This window comes from Leuciscus leuciscus, assembly GCF_965113295.1.
Source record: "Leuciscus leuciscus genome assembly, chromosome: 7".
In the NCBI taxonomy this organism is placed as follows: Eukaryota; Metazoa; Chordata; class Actinopteri; order Cypriniformes; family Leuciscidae; genus Leuciscus; species Leuciscus leuciscus.
The window spans coordinates 15,152,524-15,171,853 of NC_138731.1; the positions used below are offsets into that span (position 1 = coordinate 15,152,524).

General features: G+C 42.3%; 1 protein-coding gene across 3 annotated transcripts in view; it reads left to right on the forward strand.

The window, feature by feature from the left end:
- LOC309502768 (coiled-coil domain-containing protein 148-like) overlaps positions 1 to 19,330 on the forward strand; it is a 142,792-nt gene that overhangs the window by 76,999 nt on the left and 46,463 nt on the right. For all 3 annotated transcript variants that reach the window (XM_082175295.1, XM_082175294.1, XM_082175296.1), the window contains 3 exons: positions 32 to 127; positions 2,844 to 3,031; positions 4,423 to 4,561. In XM_082175295.1, coding sequence (XP_082031421.1) covers positions 32 to 127; positions 2,844 to 3,031; positions 4,423 to 4,561 — 423 coding nt within the window. The remainder of the gene's footprint in view (positions 1 to 31; positions 128 to 2,843; positions 3,032 to 4,422; positions 4,562 to 19,330) is intronic.

Genomic DNA, 19,330 nt, shown 5'->3' on the forward strand with positions numbered 1-19,330 from the left:
CTTTGATTAACCCCGTCTCGTTGTGTTTTAGGTTCTGTCTGTCAGACAGCAGCAACAGGAGGTGATGAACAGACTGCAATGTGAATGTGAATCTCTACAGCAGGACATCTGTGTTAATGAACTCAAGGTCACTTTAGATTTCTACTACAGGCCTATACACTTTTCACTGAACATTAAAATGTTGGTAACCTGTAATGTTTTTAGGTCAGTCTTAGTATTTTACAGTAGCCTTCCACATCTGTTGTCATTTTCTATGTGGCCTCTAAAAAGCTGATTTTAATGGGCTTTATAATATTTTTTATATTTATTTATATTTATGAAGGCCTGTATATATGTGTGTATATATATATAAATACACATACATACATATATACATATATATATATATATATATATATATATATATATATATATATATATATATATAATGTATGTATGTATGTGTATTTATTTATATATATATATATATATATATAGTTATATATAGTTATATATAGTTATAACTCCTTCGGATGAGACGTAAAACCAAGGTCCTGACTCTGTGGTCATTAAAAATCCCATGGCACTTCTCGTAAAGAGTAGGGGTGTAACCCCGGTGTCCTGGCCACATTCCACCCATTGGCCCTTAACAATCATGGCCTCCTAATAATCCCCTTCCATTGAACTGGCTCCATCACTCTCTCTCCTCTCTCCACCTATAGCTGGTGTGTGGTGAGCGCACTGGCGCCGTTGTACTGTGGCTGCCGTCGCATCATCCAAGTGGATGCTGCACACTGGTGGTGGTTGAGGAGAGATCCCCTGATATGATTGTAAAGCGCTTTGGGTGTACAGTAGTACATATGAAAGCGCTATATAAATGCATTCATTCATTCATTCATTCATTCATTCATTCATTCATTCATTCATTCATTCATTCATTCATTCATTCATTCATTCATTCATTCATTCATTCATTCATTCATTCATTCATTCATTCATTCATTCATTCATTCATTCATTCATAGACATAGACATAGACATAGATGTATATATACTTGACTTTATATACAGTATCTCACAAAAGTGTGTACACCCCTCACATTTCAGCAAACATTTTAGTATATCTTCTCAAGAGACTACTATATACTATATATACTATAGAAATGAAACTTGGATATATTTTAGAGTAGTCAATGTGCTGCTTGAATAGCAATATATATTTACTGTCCTCTGAAAATAACTCAACATACAGCTATCATTGTCAAAATAGCTAGCAACAAAAGTGAGTACACCCTAGGTGATAATAGCAGTACGTTGTTTAACCATGCAAAGCCACATGTCACATTCATCATGTTCATGTTTTTGTTTGCTTGACAGGACCATACAAATTTGTGTATCTTGTATTAGAGCAGTTACAATTTGTGCTTTGAGTACAATTCTCTCATACTGACCACTGGATGTTCAACATGGCACCTCATGGCAAAGAACTCTCTAAGGATTTGAGAATTTAAATTGTTGCTCTCCAAAAAAATGGCCTTAGAAGATTGGTAACACCCTGAAACTGAGTTACAGTACAGGCCAGGGTCATACAGAGGTTTTCCAAGACGGGTTCCACTCGGAACAGGCCTCGCAAGGGTCGATCAAAGAAATTGAGTCCTCGTGCTGTGCGTCGGAAGTGGAAGGTCAGTTTGTCAGTGCTCAGACCATACGCCGCACACTGCAACAAGTCGGTTGGCCAACATGGCCGTCGTCCCAGAAGGAAGCCTCTCCTAAAGCGGGCTCACAAGAAATCCCGCAAACAGTTTGCTGAAAGCAACCTGTCCAAGAGCATGAATTACTGGAACCATGTCCTGTGGTCTGATGAGATTAAGATAAACTTGTTTGGCTCAGATGGTGTCCAACATGTGTGGCGACACCCTGGTCTGGGGCTGCATGGGTACTGGGGAGCTGTGCTTCATTGAGGGAAACATGGATTCCAACATGTACTGTGACATTCTGAAGAAGAACATGATGCCCTCCCTTCAGAAACTGGGCTGAACGTCATGATAACGACCCCAAACACACCGCCAAGATGACAACTGCCTTGCTGAGGACTCGGAAGTTGAAGGTGATGGAGTGGCCAGGTATTTTTTCCAGACCTGAACCCTATTGAGCACCTGTGGGGAATCCTCAAGCGGAAGGTGGAGAAGCACCATATGTCTAACATCCAGCAGTTCCATGATGTCATTATGGAGGAGTAGAAGAGTATCCCAGCAACAACCTGTGCAGCTCTGGTGAATTCCATGCCTAGGAGGATTAAGGCAATGCTAGATAACAATGGTGCTTACACAAAATATTGACACTTTGGACACAGTTTTGACATGTTCACTTAGGGTGTACTCACTTTTGTTGCCAGCTATTTAATATAGTATTGTCCCTTGAGAAGATATACTAAAACGTTTGCTGAAATTTGAGGGGTGTACTCACTTTTGTAAGATACTGTATATTAAATTAATTGCCATTAGTTACATGACTACAATTGACTACTGGCTATTTCTGGACGGGTGGCAAAAGGTCTGGGGGAGGGGCATTCTTGAGTCCAACATGATGTCATCAATATTTTTGGTCCGTTTTCCTGAGAGAGACAGACTGTCAATTTTAAACACATATACGCTTATATTTCAGGAATGTGCTAGCATATAGATTATTTCAAAAAGACATGGACTGCTACAAAGCTTTCATTTTGATTTAACTGTGTCTTCAATGATACATTAATCAGTGAGTTTTGTTGTGGAAAAGTATACAAAAATGTGTTCAAGTTGTAATTAAATTGTAGTAAAACATTTTATTAGCCATGTTGGAAGATAAAACTGTTTGTCCTACAGGAGCACCTACAGTCTGCAGCAATGGGAAGCCATGTAGCATATTTGGAAAAGGTTCCAGAGGAGATCTTCACTGCAGACTGCCCGTACCCTGACCTCAGATCAGATCTTATTCACAGCTTCCACTCTCTTACTGAGAAAAATAAACTCAGACTAGCAATAGTGGAGAGCAGAATGCAGGGCCTGGATAGGTAACATTCTTAATTATCATCTCTTTTATAATCTGTTATAGTCTATATGTAGTGGACATGTTAAAATGTATGTACAATATGAGTGTTTTTTTTTACCCCACGAGGGGCTATCCATAAGGTGCGTTGTCATACCGTAATGACAAGATTCCAACTTGTAAAAAGTGTTCACGTCCTTGTAGAACTCGTAATTATAACTTGTAAACTCGTAATTTTCGGAGAGCTCTGACTTGTACCACTTGACTGCTGAACCTCCTGACCTCTGAAGATTAATTTAGGTGTTGATAGTGTTGCCCCAATAATACACATGAACAAGGCGCACAAGTATTATCTTTAAAACACCAATTTTCAATAAATTACTATATGTATTAATAATAAGACATTTAATACATTATTCTTTCATGTAATACATTTAAACTGTAGGCTACAGTACAATTAATATTATATAGAATTTTTGTATTTAAAAAAATAAACCACTTTCAAGTCTTTGCGATACAGACTTTTTTTTTTTTTTTTTTTTTTTTGTCAGGATCGGGATAATCATAAGTTTGATCTCATAGAAGAGTACTTAAACAGTTCTCTTTGAGTGGGTATTTAAATTATGTCTATACCACACATAGTTTTTTTTTGTAAACATCAAGTTAGTTCTGGCTGGTCAGGTCTGTCAAGCTCGCATCAGCTGACTCTCAGCTGATTCACTTCTACCTATTGGAATACGAAGCCTATACATTTTCCAAGTCAACAGACTGACTTTTAAATTGTTAATCATTAATAATCTTCTCCTCTGCCACACATCTCAAATCTTATTTGTGGTTGTGTATATATAATTATGCCACATTAAGATGTCACACCAAGTTTGACATCAAATGTACCAAATGCCACTGATTCTTATGTATCAGATGACCAATCACGGCAGTAGATTAGCTATGGTGGTGGGAAATGACAAATAATTAAATGAATGCCTGTTAATCACAAAACCCTCTCAGAAGACTTTGTATATAGTACACCAGTCATATGATATAAAACGTCAGAGTAAGAAATGAAGTAGGTAATTGTGAGAAAAAGTTACATTGTGAGATGTAGAGAGAAGGAATTTGCAAACACAAGACAATTTTGACAATAATTATTATAAGACATCAAGTCACTGTTAAAATCACATTGGTAAATATGAAGTTAAATCGTGAGATATAAAGTAATATTTTGAAATATAAATTCACAATTACAAAAATAATGTTGCAAATAACTTTTTATTCTGTTAGTATTATTATTATTTATTTTATTTATTTATTTTACTCTGAGGCAGAAGTAAGCATCCATAGTATGGAATTTAACCTGTGTAGTCTAGGAAGTATTATATGAGAAGAGTCATTTTTTACTGTGTCTTTTTGTCTCAGGAACTGTGGCTGGAATGCAGCAGATCATGAGTGGTTCCAGCACATAATGAGCCAGTATTCACCAAGTCTGAGGAACCAGCGCTCACTTTACATTGACATGCTGCAGAGATTGCTTCCACATATAACCCAGCAGGAACTGGTTAGTACTCATACATACTGTAAAATAATAAAAATAACAATAATAATTATAATTATAATAAGGTTTATTTTATTTTAGATAAGAATAGCATTTAAGAAAAAGGTGGGTTTTCAGTTCTCTCTTGAAATCATAAATCGATGTCCCAGAGGGATTGGGGAATCACATACAGTGGAGAAAATAATTATTTGATCCCCTGATGATTTTGTAAGTTTGCCCACTTACAAATAAATTAAGGGTCTATCATTTTTATGGTAGGTTTATTTTAACGGATAGAGACAGAATATCAGCCAAAAAATCCAGAAAAAACACATTATGTAAAGGTTATAAATTGATTAGCATTTGAACGAGTGAAATAAGTATTTGATCCACTTTAAGAAAGTACTCCTAATGTCAGCTCGCAATGTGTATAAAAGACACCTGTCCACAGAATCTCTATCTTCCATTCCAACCTCTCCACCACCATGGGCAAGGCCACAGAGCTGTCAAAGGACATCAGGGACAAGATTGTATACCTGCACAAGGCTGGAATGGGCTACAAGACCATCAGCAAGAAGTTTGGTGAGAAGGAGACAACTGTTGGTTTCATTATTTGGAGAAATACAAAATATCCATCAATCACTCACCTCATGCTCCATGCAAGATCTCACCTCATGGAGTAAGGATGATCATGAGAAAGGTGAGGGATCAGCCCAGAACTACATGGGAGGAGCTTGTTAATGATCTCAAGGCAGTTGGGACACCTGTCACCAAGCAAACCATTGGTAACACACTACGCCATGAATGGATTGAAATCCTGCAGCACCCGCACATGTACAAGCACATCTGCACATGTACAAGCCTGTCTGAAGTTTGCTAATGAACATCTAATGATTCAGAGAAGGCTTGGGAGACAGTGCTGTGGTCAGATGAGACCAGAATTGAGCTCTTTGGCATCAGCTCAACTTGTCGTGTTTGGAGGAAGAGAAATGCTGACTATGACCCCAAAAACACCATCCTTACAGTCAAGCACGAAGGTGGAAACATTATGCTCTGGGGCTGTTTCTCTGCTAAGGGTACAGGACGATTTCACTGTATTGAGGGGCTGATGGACGGGGCAATGCACCGGAAAATCTTGGACAAGAACCTCCTTACTTCAGCCAGAACACTGAAGATTGGTTGTAGATGGGTCTTCCAGCATGACAATGACCCAGAACATACTGCCAAGGCAACAAAGGAGTGGCTCAAGAAGAAGCACATTAAGGTCTTGGAGTGGCCTACACTAAAAATGTTACTGTAAATTTTACAGCAACTTACTGGCAATTTTGGTTGCCAGTAAGCATGTACATTTTACAAGATTACCATAAATCATCAACTACAATTAAACTCTAAAAATACAGCACACCTGTAAAAACAGCAAAACAAGAGCAGCTGTGAATTTACAGTTCTTTACTGTAATCTTTACAATATGAATTAAAACCTGCGTAAACTCATTTCATGTGAGGAAACCGATTATCTTAAATTGGTCAATTGCCATTTCATATTTATACTGTGATCTTATTTCATTTGAGTCCACTAAAAAAAGATTGCTTCTAAAAAAATTAAATTAATTTAAATGAGTTTACAAAATCCTCTTGCAGATAATTGTTAGTTCACAACAGCACACATGCATGAAGAGAAGAACTTAAATTGTCTTTAAAAAAAAAAAACCAGCATAACAACAGTGTTTCTTTGCTCATCCTGGACTGAAGCACAGGCTCTACTCTTCAACACAATGGTGACACAAAAATCTCAACAGAACCGCTTTAAATCCCAACAGATCATTAAACACTAACAGATCTCCACTATATCATCATTATGTGCACAAACACATAAAATAACACTTCATTTCAACATTTACTCCTCTGAGTAGTCATTCACATAAATATATATTCACATTTCACATTTATGTTCACATAAATACATTCAGAGAGAAAATTACTTATTTTGTTCAGTAAATTTTACTTAGATTTTACAGTAAACTACTGACTTCCAGCCACAGCCATAGATGAAATCAACTGAAGATAAAAGAAGACATTAAATCTCTCAAGATCTCAGCAAAGGAGGATTAAACAACTCCACAAACAGCATTACCAGCTTCACTTATTACGAACCAGATTGACTTTATTAATCAGAAGTTCTTTTTGAGAATTAACCTAGGTTTAGATTTTGATGATTTATTGTTTAATTTGTAGTCACCATGATGGTGATAAGTGTTGGCTTTAGTTGGGCTCTTGCCCTTGACATTTGAACGTTAGTTTTTCTCTGGCTGCTTTACCTGTGTGTTTATGAGGCACAATGGTTATAACCTGTGATTTTATTTATATAATTTGAACAATTTTAAAAACATTATGTTATTTTCTCACACACAGACATCAACAATCTTCATATGAATCTCAACAATGGTGACACTCAAATGAAAAGCTTCATGCATGCTGGGTACCACCATAGTACAGAACTCACAACATGCATTGCAGCATGCATTATGCAGCTGAATTGTCTTATTGTCTTTTATTCTTACCATGTGCTTTTATTTTTGACTTTTTAATAGCTTGATTTGTGATGTTCAGTTCAGTTTGGTTGATCTGTTTATCTGAATATTTTGTTTGTCACCATTGTTGAGGTTTATATGCTGATATCTGTGTTTGTTCCAGTAACTTGAAAGGTTTTGTGAATCATGTGAATATACTGTACATTTAAAACCCAAATTACCTGACAAAATCACAACTGAACATCATGTTGTAGAAACACATGACTATTACAATCAATAAAGGGACATCTATAATAACCTCACCATCATAATCAGAGAATAGACTCTGATCATGATCAGCCACTAGATGTTGATAAGATCGATATCAATACACAACCATCAACACTTGATATATTTTTCCTTGTCTCATATTGCCATAACAAATGTGTCTTACAAAGACATGGTTATTGCAGCCAGAGAAAAACTAATGTTAAAAAATTCAAGAGTCAAGAGCCCAACTAAAGTAAACACTTATCACGATCATGGTAACTTCAAATTAAATATTTTCAATAAATCATCAACATCTAAATCTCTGTTATTTCTCAATAAGTCTTATTATGATATAAATAAAGTAAATCTGGTTAGTAATAAGTGAAGCTGGTAATGCTGTTTGTGGAGTTGTTTAATCCTCCTCTTCTGAAATCTTGAGAGATTTAATATCTTCTTTTATCTTCAGTTGATTTCATCTAAGACTGTGGCAGGAAGTCAGTTGTTTACTGTAAAATCTCACAGTCAAATTTACTAAACAAAAAAAGTAAAATTCTGTGAATAACTGTGATTTTATGTGTTTTTGCACATAATGATATAGCGGAGATATGTTAGTGTTTAATGATCTGATGGGATTTAGAGGGTTTCTGTTGAGTTTTGTGGGCCACCATTGTGCTGAAGAGTAGAGCCTGTGCTTCACTCCAGGATGAGCTCAGTAACACTGATGTTATGCTGCATGTTGTTTTATTTAAAGTCAGTGACTGTGTAGTTGCTGATGCATTGATGATCTTTTTGTTAAAGGTCCCATGACATGAAAATGTCACTTTATGAGGTTTTTTAACATTAATATGAGTTCCCCTAGCCTGCCTATGGTCCCCCAGTGGCTAGACATTTTGATAGGTGTAAACCAAGCTCTGGATATTTTTGAGAAAATGAAAGCTCAGACGGGCGAATCTAGAATCTTCCTTTTATGTCGTCATAAGGGGAAAGGTCACCTCCCATTTCTCTTCTTTGCCCACAAAGAGAATTTGGCCCGCCTATGAGAAAATGAGCTGCACGAGTGCGATATTGTTTTTTTCCTCGAGAGACATCATGGCTTGCAAACGAGCGAAGCATGGCAGTTGCTCAGTGTTTCGATGTACAAATGAACACAAAAGTATTTTTTTAGTTCCTTCATCCGAGCCTCTGAAGAACCAGTGGGTTATGTGAATTTCTGATGTGTAATTGTTCAAGTTCAGACAGATAATCTTTCTCTCAAAATCGTTCAATACTGTTTATGCATTAGTAAATCAAGCCAGTTGCTAAAATATCAACTTCACATCGTTTCTCTTGGTAAGAGGAAAATAATCTTATTTAAACTGTGATTAAAACAGAAAGCGATCAAAGAACAATCCCTTTCCAATCGCCCAAGCTGTCAATCACACAGCTCGAGTTTATCTGGACACTTGCCAAAACTCGTTATGAAATCAATGACGCTGTTACGCTGCACAACGAAGCTCTTACTGTACTTACCTCATGTTTGCATTGGTGAAATCATTAGTGAGAGTGCAGAAACTGCGTTGCAATGATAAGATCTTCATTCACGTGATCAACAGGCTGTCATCTGCTCAATGCTCATCACTGCAACCTTTTATGTGATGGGAATAGATCTAAATACCTAAAGACTTCTCACGATTCATTAATCTCGATAGCTGTAATAGTAAAAACGTATAATAGCTGTAATAGTAAAAGTATTCGAGAGAGTTCCACATATAATGCTAGCAATTTCATATGCAAGCATGTCAGCCAATCACAGCAGTGGGCGTTTAAACAGAGTGTTCAAATCAGAGGCTAAAATCAGGCTAGGAAAAATGCCTTTTATTTCTAAATTATTTAAAAAAATATATCTTAAAAACATACAAACATTATAAGGGCACCCCAGGAAACATTATACAATAATAAAATAATCCATGTCATGGGACCTTTAAGTGTGCTGTTGTTAACTAGTTGGATTTAGTTAAATTTATGTTTCTAATTAACTCATTTAAGTATTTTTCTTAGTGGACTCAAATGAAATAGCTCACAGTATAAATATTTAATGGCAATTGACCAATCAATTTCCTCAAATGAAATGAGTTATCTCAGGTTTTAATTCAGTGTATTATTAATAACAACAGTAACATACTGTAAAGATTACTTTAAAGAACTGTAAATTCACAGCTGCTCTTGTTTTGTTGCTTTTACAGGTGTGCTGTATAATTTTACAGTATAATTGTAGTTTATGATTTCAGGTAATCTTGTCAAATTTACAGGCTTACTGGAAACCAAAATTGCCAGTAAGTTGCAGTGTAGCCAGTCTCCAGATCTTAATCCTATAGAAAATCTGTGGAAGGAGCTGAAACTTCGAGTTGCAAAGCGACAGCCAAGAAACCTTAAAGGTAGGGTAGGTAGGATTTTTCTAAAAAACTTTTTTTCAAATTTGTTTAAACTGTCTTTATATACCAATACATAATTAAAATGTAAGTGCTCTGAAAAAAAGAGTATAAAAATCGAGTGACTGTAGACCTTTTAATCTGCAATAAACACAGCTCATTATTTCCATCCGGGACGAAACAATTGATTGGTTTGGGCGACTGTCACTCTCTCTCGCAACCATGGCTACCACCCCTGTTGCTACAAGATCTGCCCATATGCGCGCACCTGTTTGATTTGGAGAGTGCAAGAGAGGCGTGGAACCTACGAAGAGTAAAATTATGGCAGAGAAAGAGCATTCAAAATTCAAAGCACCTGCATATGCAGTCAGCGAAGGCAAACAAGGCACTCTTGAACGACCTCCTCTGCTTCGCCCTCGACCCCGGACCTGTCCTCGAACCGACGATGCGGTACTTGTCTCCGGAGTGTAGTCCTCATCAGAGTCAACAATGTTTTCATCATGGAAACTCTTACATGCAAAACACCGTATATGTTATGAATCTTACACGAAATTCACCTTCATCACAGTGTAACTGATGGTAATGGAAAAACGTGTATCAATACAACCTGTTTTTAGCTTTGCCTTATAAATATAGCTCGTTACCGAATCAAAAAAAAAATATTTTAAACTTTACCAGTATCGATATGCTAGCTTGATAGTGAGTACTAAAAGCCATCTTATTTGTTTATATTTATAGTGATAAAGTTAGGTATTTTATTACATGTGATTCTGACATGATGTCACTGCATGCACTGCACTCCTTCCTCTCCACTCGTCTCAGGTAAATAAATAAGTAAGTAAATAAATGCGTCTTCCAGCTGAGCCTGAGCGTTTGGCGTCGCGCGTTCATGTGTTTTGGGGGCGTGGCTTTGGAAGGAGCTCAGAAGGGAAGGGGTGGAGTGAATGGAAATAATTAGCTGTGTTTACAACAGTCGTGAGAGGTCTACAGACACTCGATTTTTATACTCTCATTTTCAGAGTACTTGCATTTTAATTATGTATTGGTATATAAAGACAGTTTAAACAAATTTGGAATGTTTTTTTTTTTTTTTTAATCCTACCTACCCTGCCTTTAAGGATTTAGAGAGGATCTGTAAAGAGGAATGGACCAAAATTTCTCCTGAGTTGTGTGCAAACCTGGTGACCAGGTACAAGAAACATCTTACCTCTGTGCTTGCCAACAAGGGTTTCTCCACCAAATACTAAATTATGTTTTGCTTGGGGATCAAATACTTATTTCACACACTGAAATGCAAATCAATTTATAATGTATATGTAATGTGTTTTTTTTCTGGATTTTTTGGTTGATATTCTGTCTCTATCCATTAAAATAAACCTACCATAGAAAATATTGACCCTTCATTTCTTTGTGGACAAACTTACAAAATCAGCAGGGGATCAAATAATTATTTTCTCCACTGTAATTTGGAGGCAGCAATGCTAAACGCCATTCCTCCAAATATTGACAGCTTAAAGTGGCGAGAGAACCCTTAGTGGAGGACCTAAGCAGGTAAAGCTAAGAGTAGGGGTGAAGGAAATCAGAGATATATTAGTGGAGTAAGGCAGTGGAGAACTTTGAAAGTGGTAAAGGGGATTTTATATTGGTTTTGGTTGGAAACAGGCAACCACTTGGTCATTTGAGAAGACTTTTTGGAAATGGTGAGAACCTTTGCAGTAGAGTTTTGAATGTACTGGAGTAGGGATGTGCCCGAAGCTGAATACCGCATTCGGAAAGGAAAATAATTATGCATTCAGAAAGGAAATAATTAAATATATTATATAATATATAATTTGGCATATTATATGCCAATATAACATATTTTTCAATGACGCTCAGGATCTGTTGCACACCAAATCCTCTGCCATCATCCTGTCAGTCATCTCTCCGTACTTTCTTCACATGATAAGTGAAATCGGACTTCTGCTACACTATGCTGTGAGTCTGCAGCTCTTGCTGTATGGAGCAGAGCAGAAACTTTCATTTTATAATTGTAGCGTCCATTGTCCAACTGACATTAGGGGCGGTGCTTTTCAATTCCGATTTGTGCTACTTTTGTGCTACTAAATCCGATACAGGTCAGATGTTTTGCAATGCGACTTCTGCAATCTGAACAGTCATATCGGAATTCATGCGACTTTTACGTCACTTTAGAGCAACAGTCATCACAATTCTGCGCTCATGGAGTCACTTAAAAAATTTTACATACCCAAAGTTATCAAGACAGTTGTGAAAGGTAGTCAGCAAAGGATAGTTATGTGTCAGAGCACACAAATATTACAGTGACAGCTCTATATACAAGCAAAACATGAGGGCTCGTATAATACATGTTCAAAAATTCTGCTCTCTTTTTTAGCATCCTCGTCTTTGTTTTTTTATATTGCTTGTGCATAAATTTGCTGGCTTCTGCAGCAGATCACACTATAAATGAACGCATAATCATTTACAATAATGTTCTCTGTGTTTACTTTCGTATGACAGCGTGCTGCGTGACGACTTTTTATCGTTCTTCTGCGCATGTGGGTAAGTTCAGAACCATGATCTGTTCGCACTGGAATCTGATATTGGCCACATTTAAAACAATAGGTTACTGTCGTAACCCCGGTTCTCTGAAACATCGAGTGGAGAGATCCACCTATGGGAAGGGCATCCGGTACCTGACCTCTGTAGAAGCATCCAATTGCACCAAGTCTGGTTAACAGACAGAAGCGCGCAGCCAATGCCCGGTAAGGCCACACCCCCTTACCTAAGGCATATAACCCAATGCGCGCTCGTGTACCTCAGTAAGTATATTCGCTTCTCGTGCAGCAAGCGGGGCAAAGCTGGTGGATCTCTCCACTCGATGTTTCAGAGAACCGGGGTTACGACAGTAACCTATTGTTCTCTTTCATCATCTCGTTTCGAGATCCACCTACGGGAGACCTGGACAGCTCCCCGATTGCCCAATACACCTACAGTGAAATTCTGAGACCAGAGAAGGACGGTCACCTCCGAGAGGTGGTGCCTGACACGTCCTAAAAGAAAAACATGACCCTGCCAGCATAACGCCACGCTGACTGCAGTGGACAAGCAGAGCATGCATCATGCATGAGACACATACATGAAAATAGCCCCCCATTACAAATGCACAAGCTAAACCCAAGAAGGAATGCAAGTGTTTGGTGACTGGAATGAACATGACTGGCCCGCCCGTTCACTCCTTGTTGGATACCCAACGGGGCTTGAGGGAAAGGGTTAAGAGGACCCTACCCCTAGGACCGAGTGTGCCACCGAGGTTCTAGTGACATCTAACTGGTAGTAACGCACGAATGTATGAGGAGAGGCCCAGCTGGCAGCGGAGCAGACGTCCTGCAGTGACACTCCCCTGAACAAAGCCCAAGAGGTGGCTAAGCCTCTTGTGGAATGAGCTCTGATGCCCTCTGGGGGCTGCACTCCCTTCGCTTCATACGCCATAGTTATCGCATCCACAAGCCAATGTGAGAGGCGTTGCTTCGAAATGGGACTCCCCCTGTGCGGAGGAGCCCATGAAACAAAGAGCTGGTCGCTCTTACGGAAAGCACTGGTCCTGGTCATATATGCTCGCAGAGCACGGACGGGACACAGAGCATTGAGCCTCTGATCCTCCGGGGAAGCAAAGGGTGGAGGGTGAAAAGCGGACAGCTCCAAAACCTCTGACGTGAACGCAGGGAAGCATTTCGGCATGAAGGCCGGGTTAGGCTTAAGGGAAACCTTATCTCCACTTAGGGAGAATTTGGCGCACGAGGGATGAACCGAGAGTGCGTGTAGCTCACTGACCCGTTTAGCAGATGCCAAGGCCAAGAGCAAAGCTGTCTTGAGGGACAGCAGCTTAAGGGAGATACTCCCCAGCGGCTCAAAGGGATGTAGAGACAGCGCTTTCAGCACCATGGAGAGGTCCCACTCCGGAACAATTCTCCTGGTGACCGGTAAAGAGCGGCGTGCACCCTTCATAAACCTGCGGATTAGAGGGTGCTGCCCAACCGACGAGCCCTCAAAACCCACATGGCAGGCTGAAATCGCAGCCAGATAGACCTTAATAGTGGAAAAGGACCTGCCCTTTTCCATGAGGTCCTGCAGGAAACACAAAATATCGGGCACCGAGCACTGATAAGATGTGAGACCACGCCCATCACACCACCCCTCGAACACTTGCCACTTACAACCATACAGGGATCGCGTGGACGCGGCCCTGGCATTCTGGATCGTGGCAATCACACGCGGCGGGAGCCCCAGTGCATTTAGGTTCGTCCTCTCACGGGCCAGGCCCAGAGAGCCACCCTGTCCGGGTGGGGGTGGTAAATCTCCCCGTTGGCTTGGGACAACAGGTCCGTGCGAGGGGGGAGGCGCCATGGCTCGGCGTATAACAGAGGGATTATCTCTGCCAGCCACGGGGCTTTGGGCCACCTGGGTGCTATCAGAATAAGAGACAGGCCATGCTCCCTCACCCTGGCCAGTGTAGGAATTATAAGGCACAGAGGAGGAAAAGCATACAGCAGCACTTTGGGCCATGGGTGGGCCAGTGCGTCCGCCCCGAGGGGCGCGTCCACGTCCTTTAGCGAGAAGAACATAGGACAATGGTGGTTTTCGCGCGAGGCGAATAGATCTACGGCTGCCTGTCCGAATCTCGCCCATAAAATCTCCACTATCTGCGGGTGAAGACGCCAATCCCCGTAGATTGGGTTTCCCCTCGATAGCAGATCCGCGCCTCTGTTCAGAATGCCCGGAACATGAGTCGCGCGTAATGACAGAAACACCCGTCTGCTCCACACCAAAAGCTTGTGCGCTAGAGCGTGGAGTTTCGACGAGCGCTTGCCGCCCTGACGGTTGATATAAGCCACTGCCGTGGTATTGTCGCACCGTACTAGAACGTGATGTCCTTGCAGGCGAGGCAGAAAATGATTTAGAGCTTTCCAGATGGCCAGGAGCTCTAAATAATTTATGTGCGCTGAACGTAGTCTGCTCGGCCACAGACCGTTCACCGTTCTGCCTTCCTGGGTGGCTCCCCAGCCTGTTAAGGATGCATCTGTCGTCACAACTTTCCGCATCGTAACCGTCCCGAGGGGGGTTCCCCGTGCGTAAAAGCCCTCGCTCTCCCAATGACGCAGGGCCGCCGAGCAGGCGCGCGTCACCGTAACTGAGCGGCAGAGATCGTGAATCGGGCTGAAATGCAGTGACAAAACCCATTTCGTGAACGCTCTCATTCTCAGTAGACCCAATGGCACAACCTGGATAGATGATGCCATGAGACCCTGCAGCCTGAGGCATGTACGGTATTGTACTCTCGCCCCTTCTCTGAAACGAGACAGACAGTCCATCAGAGAGCGAACGCGCTCTTGAGAGAGACGCGCTCGCATGGAGACCGAACTCAATTCCAAGCCCAGGAAAATGACATTCTGACTGGGAGTCAGATTGCTCTTCCTCATATTCACATTGAAACCGAGGGATGTGATGTGCGCGAGTACCCGGGTGGTGTCCCGCGACACACTCTCCTTCGATTCGGCTATGATGAGCCAATCGTCTATGTACGTCAGAATTCTCAGCCCTGATAGTCTCAGGGGCGTCAAACCCGCTTCCACACATAAACAAAACGTTCGGGGACTCAAACTGAGCCCGAACGGCAGAACTGTAAATTCGTAACATGTGCCTTGGTAGGCGAAACGAAGATACTTCCTGTGTGGGGGGTAGATGCTTATGTGAAAGAAAGCGTCTCTCAGATCGACTGATGTGAACCAGTCGTTCTGCTTTATGGCACGGGCGAGAGAGCCTTGTGTCAACATTCTGAAATTGTATTTCCTCAAGTGCTTGTTCAACACTCGCAGATCCAAAATGGGGCGGGGTGGGCCGCATTTCTTTGGAACGAGAAAATACCGGGAATAAAAACCCTGGTTTATCAGATTGGGTGGTACCCTCTGAATCGCTCCCTTGCTTAGGAGAGAGGAGATTTTCTCTTTCAGAATGTGAGCGGCGTTTTCCTCTGTGTGAGAAGAAAGAACACCGTTGAAATGTGGAGGTCTCATTGCAAACTGCAGCCTGTAACCCTTGGTTACGGTACGCAACACCCACTCGGGAGCTGAAATGGCCTGCCAAGCCGCTTCGTGGCTCGCGAGCGCCCCCGCTCGGGCTGGAGCGGAGCTGTGAGCGTCCAGCTGGTTTGTCAATGATGCAATGCCGCCATCCAGTGGGCACACTGGGGGCGGCATGCATGGATTCGGAGGAATTTCCTCTTTCTGCAATGAGATGGGATCTCTCTGCAGAGAGGGGATTTCCCTCCGAAACGAATTTATGTGTTTCGTGTTTTTTTGAATTGTGTGTGTTTTGTGCTGGACATGCACTTGGGCCGAAGCCTTTATTGAAAATGTGAGGGGAACAGAGGGCGAGTGGTGCTTTGGTGCCACTACACATGAACGTAACCTCACAGAGTGCCCCCTGAACAGCTTAAACGCCTCATCTTCTTTCTTCTTATCGTCGCACCGTTGTTGCATCAGTGCGACGGCGGGACCGAAGAGAGCCCGGCCGGGCTCCACCGGCGCGCCTGCGATGCGCCGCTTCTCGCTGTCTGGGAGTCCTGACAGATTGAGCCACAGCGCGCGCTCTCCCACTACGGAAAGCGCCATGGAGCGCCCGCAAGCTTGGACGGCCTGCCGGGCGTTACGGAGAACGAGGTCGTTCACCGTGAGGATTTCCTTCCAGAGGGTATCCGAAGGATTTCCTTTCACCAGCTGCTGTCCTAGTTCCTCGAGAATCTCTGCCTGGTAGGCGGAGAGGAGGGAAGAAACGTTCAGCGCCCTGACAGCCACGGCCGATGATTTATACGTGGCTTGGTGAATGGAAGCAGCAAACCGGTCCATCTTGTTTGGCAGGACCGGCTTAGGCGGGGCGAGTAGCCCACCCTGAGCGGGGTTGAGGTGTCTGGCGATGGACGGCTCGACAGCGGGGGGGTCACCCATACCGTGAGCCGCCATATCCTTAGCCTCGAGTCCCGAGAGACCGTGTCTGAAGTCGAGCGGGTCGCTCCAGTACGTTCTCATGTGCTTAGCGCACGCCGGGAGGATGGGGAAGAGTTGTTTCCTTGGGCCGGGAGGGGGTCCCAGCACTTTCCCATCATAAATGTCCCTCTCCTGGTCAGTGACGTTCTGGGGAGTTGGCCACTCAACGTTGAGACGAGCGGCCGCTCGCTCACACACTTCCAGGAGAACGGCTTGTGGTAAAGCCGTGTGGGCCGTGCTAGCCTGGGGAACACCGGAGGGCGGGATGGCCTCCTCGTCCTCGGAGACCCCAAGGATAGCCGCATCATCCTCCTCGCCAGAACCGGCCGGTTCGTGGACGAGAGCGAGGCCGCCCTCGAAGATGTCCTCTTCGGGGAAGGCGGAATTGGGCTGGTCAGCCCAAACAAACTGAGTCGCGCCCCGGGAGGCCCCCGGTAGCGCGTCATCACCGTGTCCTCCGTCCGAGTCCGAAGTTAGGGAGAGCTCGGTGCACTGTGTCACAGCTACCTTGAAACGGCGCTTCAGCAGCTTCCTCGGCAGCCTTAGACAAAGGCTGCAATTCTCAGGATTCTCCAAGGCTTCGCGAGCATGCCTCGGACCCAAGCAAACCACGCACAGCTGGTGAGGGTCCTTAGCGGCAATAAGGGCTCCACACGCGGCCGGGCAGGCCCGTGATAGGGAGTCCCCCGACGAGGCGGCAGGCTTGGACAGCGACATATCCGCAAAAAGCTGGAGAAATCCGTGGCGGGCAGCCGTTATTGGAGGAAAACGGAGATAGAGAGCGTGGGCGGCTCCGAATGCAACGCAGCAACAGATGAAAACACGACTGTCACGTCCGGCGGAGGCTGATCAAGTCGATATGTCCTCCTGCAGACACGCGGTGAGCAGTGTGCAAATTTTCACTGAGCTGAGTAATACAGAGATCGCGAGAAGCGAATGACAACTGAGGTACACGAGCGCGCATTGGGGTTATATGCCTTAGGTAAGGGGGTGTGGCCTTACCGGGCATTGGCTGCGCGCTTCTGTCTGTTAACCAGACTTGGTGCAATTGGATGCTTCTACAGAGGTCAGGTACCGGATGCCCTTCCCATAGGTGGATCTCGAAACGAGATGATGAAAGAGAACAACAATGAACAGCTATACAAAAAAAAAAATCAGATCTGAGCAATAAATCGGAATTGAGCACTTAAGGCTCGCAATGTGAGCCTTTGTTTCATGTACATATCCTTTCAGTTTAGTATTCTTTGTGACCTTAATTACTCATGTTCAGTTTCCTTAATTACTGATTAATCGTTAGCCTTAATACTGCAATATGCGTCTACTGCAGTGGCATATAGCCAACAGCATGACAGGGTCTGCAACTGCTGCTCAAAATGCCATGTTCCACACCAAATGAATGAGAAGGGGTTTTAATCTAAATAAATGGGTAGTTGGATTGTAAAATGAGTCGATGCGATTGATAATTTATTAATTTACTTATTTAATCAAATATATTGACTAATACAACGTGTCACCAACGCCGCCTCAGATGCGTGCTTGTCAGAATGTGTACTCCTGTTGTGGACACGCTTACAGAACAGCCGGACACTAAAAGAGTATGTGGAGGGCTTCCTGGATTTATACAACGATGAGCGCTGGGATGATGTGTAAGGGTCCTCCGATTGATCGGGCGTCGGTTGTTGATCAGCCGATAATCATTTTATGTAGTTTGATTGGTGGTCTCTATAAAGAGGCAATCAGAAGAGCCGAATGACGCAAAACTCGCAAGACAGTTTTTCTATACACAGCTAAAATTGCTTCACTACATTCAATAGTTGGGAAGTAAATTGCATGTAAAACAATATATTGGATCCATGCATTCAGTCTTAAAGTGACAGTAACCTTATAAACCTGCTGCTGTCTGTGTCATTAATGTTAATATGAAACTGTTATTTAGCACCCCCTTGCTCTCAAGAAAGATTTAGGGCTGCGTTTTAGCTTAGTTTTTTATTTATTTTGGCTTCAAAAGATTATGAAAATGTGATGCTGCTTTCCGTTCCTTTCCTTCAAAGTGGTCGACGATTCTCTTTCAGCAATTGTTAAAAGTATGCTATCACTATTGTCTACAATATTTCATGCTCCTGACTGCAATGACAGCAGTGGATTTTACTATGTGCACTTGGAATCAGTGACTGACAGCTGAAGTTTGACATGCGAGTTCCCAAATGAGTATGAAAGTCTTTCATATCTCTAAATGTTTTTGTTTTTCAATGTACACAAGCTCCTTTTAATTGGTTTTAACTGATTTGTGTACAGACCTTTTGAAACAGGAGACAATTCCTTTGATCCTTTGAAACGTTTTACTAGTTTACCAGTGACATTGATTAATTGTGTATGTCACAGATAGCTCTGAGATTAGGTGAGATCCAAGCGCAGCTTTATTGGAAAATCCAGAATCGTAGTCATGCCAGGCAAAGAGTCAAAAACACTTGCAAACAATCCACAGAAGAACAAAAGACAAGGGAGAGTGCTCAGGAATGCCGTGTTACAATTACAAAACCTCGATAAGAAATGACAGAGAGAA